This window comes from Alligator sinensis, unplaced genomic scaffold (genome assembly GCF_000455745.1).
Source record: "Alligator sinensis unplaced genomic scaffold, ASM45574v1 scaffold1097_1, whole genome shotgun sequence".
In the NCBI taxonomy this organism is placed as follows: domain Eukaryota; kingdom Metazoa; phylum Chordata; order Crocodylia; family Alligatoridae; genus Alligator; species Alligator sinensis.
The window spans coordinates 316,762-327,123 of NW_005841950.1; the positions used below are offsets into that span (position 1 = coordinate 316,762).

General features: G+C 50.7%; 2 protein-coding genes across 3 annotated transcripts in view; both read right to left on the reverse strand.

The window, feature by feature from the left end:
• The window catches only part of LOC102384269, a 33,793-nt gene extending 30,096 nt beyond the window's left edge, over nucleotides 1-3,697 (reverse strand). Inside the window, exons 1-2 of the mRNA XM_025199869.1 lie at nucleotides 3,634-3,697; nucleotides 1,262-1,392 (exon numbers count right to left, since the gene is read on the reverse strand). Coding sequence (XP_025055654.1) covers nucleotides 1,262-1,279 — 18 coding nt within the window. The 5' untranslated portion in view covers nucleotides 1,280-1,392; nucleotides 3,634-3,697. The remainder of the gene's footprint in view (nucleotides 1-1,261; nucleotides 1,393-3,633) is intronic.
• On the reverse strand, nucleotides 1,399-10,042 carry LOC102371725 (zinc finger protein 30 homolog). Of its 2 annotated transcripts, none has more exons than XM_014518340.2 (6): nucleotides 9,199-10,042; nucleotides 8,574-8,629; nucleotides 6,479-6,605; nucleotides 5,768-5,884; nucleotides 4,511-5,356; nucleotides 1,399-3,705 (listed from the first exon to the last, which is right to left on the reverse strand). In XM_014518340.2, exons 1-6 carry the CDS (start codon nucleotides 10,040-10,042, stop codon nucleotides 3,566-3,568), a joined length of 2,130 nt encoding a protein of 709 aa, XP_014373826.2. In that variant the 3' UTR covers nucleotides 1,399-3,565. The 2 variants fall into 2 exon arrangements, with proteins under 2 accessions (XP_014373826.2, XP_014373827.1); XM_014518341.2 differs by having other exon boundaries at nucleotides 1,399-3,702; nucleotides 9,199-9,982.
• Between the last annotated feature and the right edge of the window lie 320 nt (nucleotides 10,043-10,362).

Below are 10,362 nucleotides of genomic sequence, written 5' to 3' on the forward strand. Positions count from 1 at the left end.
GGGCCGCGCGGGGAGGCGGGAGCCTTGGCCCCGGGAGCCCGGCGGGCTGCAGCCAGGGCGCGGGGCTTCCTTTCCTTGCCTTGCCCTTCCCTGGGGCCCGGCCCGGCCCGGCTCCCCACCCCACCCCACCGGGGCTCCCGCACAGCAGCTCCTCCCAGCCTCCCCGAGGGTGCCGAGACCCCCCGAGTAGGGGTTCCCTGTTCCTTCAAGCCTAAGCAAAAAAGCAGCATCAAAAGAGCCCCTCTGGGGCGGTGAAAGCTCCTTTGAACCTGCTGCCTGGATGCATTAGGGAGACCCACGGGGCCAGACCCCCCTGCGCTGGCCTAGGACCCCGTCCCTCCCAGGCGCGCGGGCTGTCCCAGCATGAAGCCTGCCGCTGTGCTCTCGCGGAGGCTCCGACTGTGCCTTTCGTGATGTCCCTGCACTGGTGCATGGCTGAACTGTTGAGCACCGTGCCCGTAATTGCCTTTCCCATGTCCCGGGTTGTTTTCCCAGCGACTCGGGAAGAAGCACGCCCCAGGGGTTTGGGCCCGGTTGCCACCTGAGGCACGGTTTCTGCCACTCCTGCTGCCAGGATCAGAGAGCCAGGAAAGCACTAGGACAGGCAGAAGAGTGCCTCCCTGCCCACCCAGCCCCTTGGCACCCCCAAAAGTTCCTCTAGGGAAATGGAGGGAAAGGCTCTGAGGGGCCTCAGCAGCAAGAATCGGCGTTGGGGTGCAGGGAAGGGGGGTTGGTTCCCTTTTGCCCAGCGGAGAGTTGTCGAGAGGGAGAAGAGGAACGTGAGATGAGCATGGCCAGGGAAGCACAGGCAGCAGGAGAAAAGGGAGGGGCTGATTCCTGACACTCCCTCCTGCCTTCCAGACAGCACCCAAGACCCCCTGAGGGGTTACCCAAACTCCACAGGGAGGGCAGGTGAATCCCTCTAGGGTCAAAACACTGTCAGGGACCACAAAGAGAAAGTTAAGTTACTCTGCTCAGGTTAGAAGCTCAGCTGAGTATTCCCAGGGCCTGCCTCAGCGTTATGGGGACAACATGATGCAATGACCTGGAGCTTCTTGCCAGGTGCTTTTTAGGAGCAAAAAGGGCTGGATTCAGCACCCATCAGGAAACTCAAATCGTCTTGGCTCTAGACCCAGCCAGGAACTTGGGAAACTTGCTGACGTCCTCTGGGCAGTCCTGATGAGGCACAACCCCCCATGGGCAAGGAGGGAGCCAACCAAAGAGAAAATGGAAACACAGTAAAGCAGAATTGTATGAAAACCTTGAGTGGCAAATTCATGGTTGGTGAGATGCTCTTTGACCCCAGTCTTCCTCCTTTGGCAGGGAGTGTGCAAGAGGGTGGATGTTTCTCAGGGCCCTGGTGCCTCTCCTGAAGTTACTATTGCTCCTGTGCTGAATAGAGAAGCTGTAATCAGTCTTCACCTAAGGCAGCGTTTCCCACTTTGGGGCTTTCTGGCCCACCACAGTGAAGTTGGCCAATCTTTTGTCCTCTCCTTCCTCCCAACTTCAGCCACCCACAGCATTTACAGGATTGCACACCCATGGACACTGGGACTTTTCACACCCCACCTCATGGCATGCAGCCCACAGTTTGGAAAAAGCTGATGTAGGAGTCTGCTCTACTTTTGTCAGCTTCTATGGAAGCAGCCCTCATCTCTCCACTGTTTCATCTCTAACCCTTGTCTCTCCCCTAACTCAGTTTTCTGAACCACCTGGGAGCAGCCTCTGTAGCATTACAGTTCTTGGAAGGGAATCATTGTCCTACAGAGCCTCAGCTGCATGCTCATTTCTCAAAGCTACCCTCAAGCAGAGACAATATCCAGGCCTGCTGTTTTTGCCCCTACAGCCAGGCCTTCCCCTCACAGGCCCACATCTACCCCCAGCTTGATGTAGCTCTTCAGTCTCAGGATAAAGTTGCAGGAGCCCCTTGTGGTGAAATAACAATACCTTGTCCTTGACCCTGGGAGAGAATAATGTGTGCAATACCATCCTTCAGCCCCAAGCAGCCCAGGCAGGTTGTTTAATAAAACTATTCTAGCATGCAAGTGATTTCATTGAATAGCTTGGGTGACCCTAAGGCTTTCTGACCGGTATCCAAATACTTCCCCTTCTGCTGCAGTGAGAAAAGGTAAATGCTCCACAAAAGGAACAGAGTTTCCCTTTCGCCCAGCATCCCAGCGATTAGAGCAGTGGTTTTCAACCTGTGGTCCACAGACCCCTTTTGTCTAAGGGGTCTGCAAAAGATGACTGTAATCAATCAGAAGTATGTAAAGACCCACACTTACAATTAAAAGGGCCCTGCACCTCCATTCAAAATTGTTTAGGGGTCCACAAATGAAAAAAGGTTGAAAAGCACTGGATTAGAGCAATAGCTGGGATGTGGGAGGCACAGGGTCACAACCCCCTATGGTACATAAGATCGGGCATTTCCATTTCCCACCTCCCATGATAGTACCCCAACCACCAGCCTGTAGCCCCCAGGGGTGGGAGGTGGGGGTGAAAAGACACCAATTTCCTACGTTAGGGCCAGGGGAGATTGAAGACAACCCAGGGGACCTACTACCTAGTCCAGGCTCTTGGAAAGGGAGATTCACCCAGGGCTGTTGTTCCAGTGACTAAGACGGATTGTTAACTGTTCAGGGTTTCAGCTAATATTTAATAGTTAAGGTTTTCCTTAGAGTTGTGTATTTGTCCCCCTTCCCCCTTTAATAAATCCTGTAGAATATTGCTTGCAACTGGAAGAAGTTTGTTCACTTGGGAACATTTCCCAGGCTGCTACGTGGGGGCTTAAGCCAGAATAAAAAAACTAGTAACCCCAGTCCTTGCTACCACTGTTCAGTGCCTGGCAAAACAGTAACATTTTTTGCAGGGGGTCATCCAGGATTTCTGGGTGAGAACCCCTCACAAGCAACTGGATGATAATTCGGTAAGACATTTACTGAGCTATTTTGGGACATCTGTGGTCAACTTCCTTGCCCATCCCACTGTCACTTCTTCCTCCACTCCCCACCAACCCTTCCCCACTGAAACCCAGTTCACCCCCTGCTCCTGCAGTCAGTGAAGTACATTGCAGGTCATCCTCCTCTATGGATGTGTTTGAGTCCAGTAAGGGTTATGTTTGACCAAAGTTTCCCTCTGGGTCTCTAAGGCTTTGCACCCTTGCAGATTATTGTCTCTGAAGCTTTTCTTGCAATCATAGGCTTTCCCGCTCACATGGGTCACACAATCTGCAGCAATGGAATTGGTCCACACAAACTTTTTCTCACATTTATGGGATGGGGAGGAGGGGGGAGGCTCTCACCGATGTGTATCACAAGACATTTAGAAACACCATGTCTCTAGAGGGGGCACAGGGGTGTTTCTCACCCATGTGTTACATAACATGTATGAAACTAGACCTGTACTGGCAGCTTCTCCTTCACACTCATCCAGTCTCTCTTCACTGAAGATTCATGGCTGCACTGCAATCTCATTATAATTCTCCAGGCCTCCTTCTCAGGGACTGGATCTACCCTGTCTTCTTTGGGGGCACTTCCCCTGCTGCCTCTCTGATTGGCCCCAACTCTCACAGGCTTGTCTCTGCCCAGGACTCTGGGAAACATCCCTTTCCACTCTTCCCAGTGATGCCCCCACCTGCTGCTGCTCGCTCAGGACAGGAGAGCTGGAAATCCCCCTCTTCATTCTCACTCACTGTCCCATTGCCTACTGGGAGAGAAAGACAAAAAAGGAGAGAGAAATTCAGACAGGTGTTAGTCCCTGTGCTGGAGGCAAAAAGGACCTGGGGAAAAGAGATTCAAAATAATGGTGACTGTTTGAAAAACCAGGAGCTAAATCCCTCTCAAACCTTCTCTTAAGGAGAAAGACAAGAGGATCGTCATGCATCCACCTCCCACCAGGTCTCTCAGCAGGTGGGTCTGCAGCTGGGCATCTGTCACAGCTGTGGGAAATCCAGGTGCAAAGTCTGTTATGAGGACACAGCACCTGTCAGGTATGATCCCAACCTGGGTGGGGTGTAGCAGACAGAAGGTGGAGAGGGCTCAAGGGCCTTGCAGAGAAATCCAAATCCATTAAACAGTCATGAGAGCAACTATTCAAAAACAGACATTTGTCCTCCAACACAGGAGTCTGTAGACCCAGGGCAGGTGCATCTTCCTTCTGCATCTTCTCTTTTCTACCCAGTTCCTGGGAACCACCCACCCCTGAAACCCAAACTGTCCACCCCATCTGCTGCTGGGACCTACATCATTCCTCCCTGATACACAGTCATGCCTTGCAACAACAGAACCAGGTCCATGGACCCAATGTGAGAGTTCCTGCTGCCTTCTACCGTAGGCAAGATAGGGTCTATTGCAGGGTCTGGGGGAACTGAAAGAGACCTTCACCCTGTAGCTTTTCTTACGCACATAAGACTGGAAAGGATGTTTGTCAGTGTGGATACCCATGTGTAAGGAAACCTCTTATCTTAGATTGACGCGTTCCCTGTAGCCAGGATACATGTAGGGTTTCTCACCTGTGTGGATGCTCTGATGTTTAATGAGGCTATTCCTCTGACTGAAGCTTTTTCCGCAGTCTGCACACAGGTAGGGCTTCTCTCCTGTGTGGACGATCTGATGCTTATTAAGATCCTGTCGCAACCTGAAGCATTTTTTGCATTTGGGGCATGTGAAAGGTTTCTCTCCCGTGTGGATCCCCTCGTGCTGGATAAGCATGCGTTTCAAGCGGAAACTCTCCCCGCACACACGGCACAGGAAGCATTTCTCCCCTGTGTGGATGCTCTGATGTTCAGTAAGTTCCTGTCGCAATCTGAAGTTCCTCCCACAGTCAGGGCACACATGGGGTTTCTCCCCTGTGTGGACGCTCTGATGTCGAGTAAGATCATATCGCAACCTGAAGCTTTTCTTGCACTCAGGGCATGTGTAGGGTTTCTCACCTGTGTGGATTCTCTGATGCAGGGTAAGATAGTGTCGTAACCTAAAGCTTTTGCCACAGTCGGGGCATGCATGGAATTTCTCTCCTGTGTGGACGCTCTGATGGGCAGAAAGCTTTGACCTGAATTGGAAAGTTCTGCCACAGTCAACACATTCCCAGGGTTTCTCTTGGCTGCAGGTCTGCGCCTGGACCATGGCTACACTCAGGTCCCCCAAGTCAAGCCCCTGGGGAGTAGATTTTCCCTTTCTCCTCTCAGGCAGTTTTCCCTGCTGTCTCTTTGGCCAGCACTGACTCTCATGGGCGTCTTGCTGCTCAAGATGCTGAGTAACAAACCCTTCAGTTCTTCCCAGGGCTGTCAGAGGGAATTCTGCCTCCTGTGGGCTGGGCTGCTGGTCATTCTCCAGTTTGTTCTCCCTCATAGCTCCATCTGATGTAAGAGAAAGAGGAAGGGAAGGAGGGAGACAGAGAGAGAAGATGAAAGACGTAAGGCATTTCTTGAGCTGCAGAAAATGGAGAAATGTGAAAGGGGGGCAAACAACTAACTGAGACCCCTAGTATGTGAAGCTGAATCCATTTGGAGCTCCTCACTAGAGGAGAGGAGCCACTCTGTCCTGCCACAAAACCTGTGGCAGGAGGAACCCTCACTTGGTATTAATCAGACTGGGGGAAAGTCTTTGAGTGACACTTGTCATGGGGAAGCAGCAATTACCCAGGCAACTGAGACCTGGGTGGGAGGAGGTAAAACCAAGGGAGGGCTTGGCATGGCCCTAGTAGGAATCCCAGGTGTCTGTGCCAGTGACAACAGATGGTTCCTGTGCCCATTTAATTGATTCCTCACCTGTATGCATGTCTCTGAGGATCTTCATTCTCTCCAAGACCTGATGATCTGGGACCCAGGGATCTTCCCCCCGTTCCAGCTGAGAGATCACATTGGGTTTGGGAATGGGATATCCAGCTCCAAAGGAAGAAGAAAAGCAAGACCAGAGTGTTACAAATGACAGAAGCATCTCATTGTTTCTAGAGATGCTGGGCAGGCAGGTGCTCTAGTACAAACCAGAGAAATGGGAAATGCTCCTGCAAGTCTTTTGGGGATGTCAGAGGTTTCCTGGGAGACTTGTGGTTTCTCCTACAGAAGATTCAGGGAACTCTGCCCACAGGACTGTTTCTCTCAGGACTCCAGCACACAGAGCAGCTGTGCAACTTCTTACCTCTTCCTAACCATGCTGAGACCTGAGCCCTTCCCTGAGCCACCTCTGGGGAAGAAAAAACACAGGAAATCTCTGTCTGCGGGGCTCACACACTCACTGGCAGCAAAAACTGCCCATGCTCCAACCTCCCTTTTGGACACTCTGGGGATGTGGATGGATTACCAGTTTCATAATGTTGCCAACTCTCCCCTCCCACAGGACAGGGTGTGAAAAGAAAGGTCTCCCTTATAGGAATTGTGGGGACCACAGGGTTGATCTCCTGAAATATAAGGGATGAGAAAAGAGCTCTGAGAACACAACCAATATATTCCAGGGACCCATGAAGAAGTAGTAATACTTACCCAGTGAGCCTACCATCTCGTAATTCTCCAGCATGACATCCCTGTAGAGAGCTCTCTGGCTGGGGCCCAGCAAAGCCCACTGCCCTTCAGTGAAGTACACAGCCACCTCCTTGAAGGTCACCAATCCCTGAAACAGCAACAGGATTCTGCCTCTCAAGCACCTACCAGCCAGCAGCAATCCACCTACCCCATGGCAGGAAGGAATGGAAACTCTCCTTCCCTCGAGATCCAAGAATTTCCGCTTGGGCATGCGGAAATTTAATGAAGCCACCTGTGCCCCTTCTTGCTGAGGACACTGAAGATGTGCTTTCTTCAGGGAGTAGTGGGGGAAGAGTTGGTAGGCACTATCAACAGATGTGGTGACAGAGGGAGATAAAAGGAGGATGGGGGAAGGGAGCAGGGTGCACAGTGGTGTGGGAGTCTGGCACCAGTCAAGAAAGGTGCAGGGAACACAGCAAGGTACATGCAGACTAGGCAGGCCTGGAAGGGGGAAAATTGGCAAGTGCAGAAATTCACCACGCTGTATGTGGGCGTGTGGATGCACACATGCAACTTCTCTTTCTGGAGGTGATTTCCTGACTCAGGCAAACACAGGGACGTAAATCACACCCTGAACTCACTGCCTGACTGAATCATAGAAAGGGTTGGAAAGGACCTCAGGAGGTCACATCTAGTCCAACCCCCTGCTCAGAGCAGGACCATCCCCAACTAGCTCATCCCAGCCAAAGCTATGTCTAGTTGGGTTTTGAAAACCTCCAAGGATGGAAAATCCACCACCTCTCTGGGTAACCTGTTTCAGTGTTTTACTACCCTCCTAGCGAAAAAATTCTTCCTCATATCTAACCTAAACCTCCCTTGCTGCAACTTGAGACCATTGCTCCTTGTTCTGTCATCTGTCACCACTAAGAACAGTCCAGCTCCGTCCTCTTTCAAACCCCCCTTCAGGTAGTTGAAGACTGCTATTAAATTCCCTCTCAGTCTTCTCCTCTCTAGACTAAATAAGCCCACCCAGCTCCCACAGTCTTTCCTCAGAAGTCATGTCCCCCAGCTCCCTCACCATTTTTGTTGCCCTCTGCTGGACTCTCTTCAGTGTCCACATCCTTTCTGTAGTGGGGGCCCCAAAACCGAACACAGTACTCCAGATGTGGTCTACAGGAGACACCAGAACCAATCCCATGTCATTTCTTCGGGAGCCCGGGACAGACTAACTGCATAGGACCCATTCCAACATTTCAAGGAATATTTTGCCCAGTGGGAATCTAGAAGAGCCTGATTTATTGGGAAGGTAAACACTAACCATGCCTATTTGGGCTTCACTGCCTATTTGGGCTTCACTCACAGGGATCTCTTTGGGGGTCCCATCTCTGCCTTTGGTTCATTTACATGTGTTCATATACGTGTGTGTATGTGTATATATATATATATATATAAATTTAATCTGTCGGGAAACAGAAGAATAAATGGTCTACATTCAACACGCAGGGTCTGCTCAGAAATAAAGTGTAATGGCTTGGAAATGGCACAGCTTTGTCTCTACTTCAGGGTGTTGTTGAGGGGAAGAGTCACTGGAGATGCCTGCAGGCACATATCCTCCCATGCAGCCAGGTGGAACCCTGTTCCTTATTCAAGCAACAGTAGAAAGAGGTGAGGGGACTGGATGTGAGGCAAGAAATTACTTCAGAACGAAGCTACATGCCATCGCCAGAACAAAGCTACATTACACATACCAGCTGACATCACTGGACAGGTATTGTGCCACATGAAGCCAGTAACAGCCCAGTTTCCAATCTAATGACTAAATAACATATCTCCCATCCTCTAACAATGCAGATTTGTGATAACTGCTAGCACTATTTCTCTATGGGGCTCAGAGTTCTTTGTGTGACACAAAGGGAAACTGAGGCACAGAGATACATGCAACTGCAGCAGTAGAGGGAAAAACCCTTAAAAAAACTCTAGATTTCTCTATGTTGGTGTTATGGTACATTTACTGCTCTCTATAGGAAAAGGGCTTTCATCTACCAGTCTCCTTTGCTTCTGTATTGATTCTCCTGCCTCACACGTCGTACCAAGAAACAGAGTGACAAACTCTCACCTGAGCCAATGCCAATGCAGTCATTTCTCTTTCTTGTTCCTGGGGACTCTTCATTTCTGGGGAGTGAAGAGTCAGTGTTAGTTGGGAGTCCACGATCAGGGAGAGAAAGTAACAAGGGGAGAATTCAGAAGAGGCTTCAGTCCCTGCCACATCCTGGATACTCACAGGTTTTATTCACTGATGGGAAAAGCCTGGAGTGCAACTGGTCAGAAACAGACCCTTGTCCTCTATACAGAGGGGTCAGTGGGTCTGGGACAGGTGCACCTTAGCCAGGCATATCTTCTCTCTGCATCTTCTCTTTCCCACCTGGTCCCTGATGACCACCCACCCCTGAAACCCAAACCGTCCCACCCCCACCCACTGCCTAGACCCACGCCACCCCCACTAATGCATATTCATGCCTTGTGGCAGCATGGTGCAAGCCCATTGCCTGGCAGTGTGAGCTCCTGCTGCCTTCTACCCTTCTGCCGTCTCTGGGGAGAGTTGAGAGAGATCTTTGCCCTCTTGCTTTTCCTGAACACTGGAAGAGCTGCTTGTTCATATGGATGTTCTGAGGCTGAATAAGGGACCTCCCTCATCTGACCAAAGCAGCCCCCACAGTCCAGGCATGATTAAGGTTTCTCACCCTTGTGGATTCTCTGATGTTGAATAAGTTTCTTCTTTTGAACAAAGCTTTTTCCACAATCAGGGCAGGCATAGGGTTTCTCTCCTGTGTGGATACTCTGATGTTCAATAAGGTTACTTCTCCATCTGAACCTCCTCCCACAGTCAGGGCACACGTGGGGTTTCTCCCTTGCACCAATGCTCTGATGCAGAGTAAGACTGGACTGTGACTCGTCAGCTTTTACAGGCACAGGGCAGGCATAAGAACTTTCTCCTGGGTGAAGACTTTGATGATGAATAAGGGAACATTTCAGGCGGAAACTCTTCCCACAGTCAGGGTACATGTAGGGTTTCTGTCCTGTGTGGATGGTGTGGTGTTGAAAAAGGCTACGCTTCTGTTTGAAGCTTTTCCCACAGTCAGGGCACACGTGGGCTCTCTCTCCTGAGTGGATGCTCTGCACGTTTAATAGATCTGAGCTAGAGCTGACACCGTTCTGAAGTGCAGGAAGTTTTGAGCTGCCCTGAAATATTCTGGCACACTTAACACATTCCCAGGGTTTCTCTTTACTGCAGAGTCTGGAGTGGACTGTAACTCCACTGCCATCCCTGAAGCCAGGACTGGATTCAACACATTTCCCATGTGGAAAATTTTTCTGCTGCCCCCTTGGCCTGCAGTGACTATCATGGACTTCTCCCGGCTTGGGATGCTGGGGAACATCTCCTTCCATGTCTGCCCCATGGAGTTCTGCCTGCCCTGTGCAAGGCAGCTGGGGATTCTGTGCCTTGTTCTCCCTCAGGGACCCATCGTCTGCTGCATTAGAAAGAGAAAGACAGAAAGGAGGAGAGAAAAGGCAGACATGAGGCATTTCTTGGGATGGAAGAAAAATATGAAAAGGAGATAAAAATAAAAGTCTCAGAGACTCTGAAAATGTGAAGCTGAATCCTTTTAGGTCTCTTTTTCAGAGGAGACATTCTGTGCTGCCTCCAAACCCATGGCCAGAGGGACCGTCAGTTGGTGTTTAATGGCTTTGGCAGAAAGGGTGAGGGGTGAGTCCTTGAGGGATATCTGTCATGAGAAACCAGAACGGAGGCAACTGAGACCTGGGTGGGATGAAGCAGAAACTGGGTGAGGGGCATACAGGGCCCTGATGGTTTCTGAACCCATAATCTGAATCCTCACTGGTGC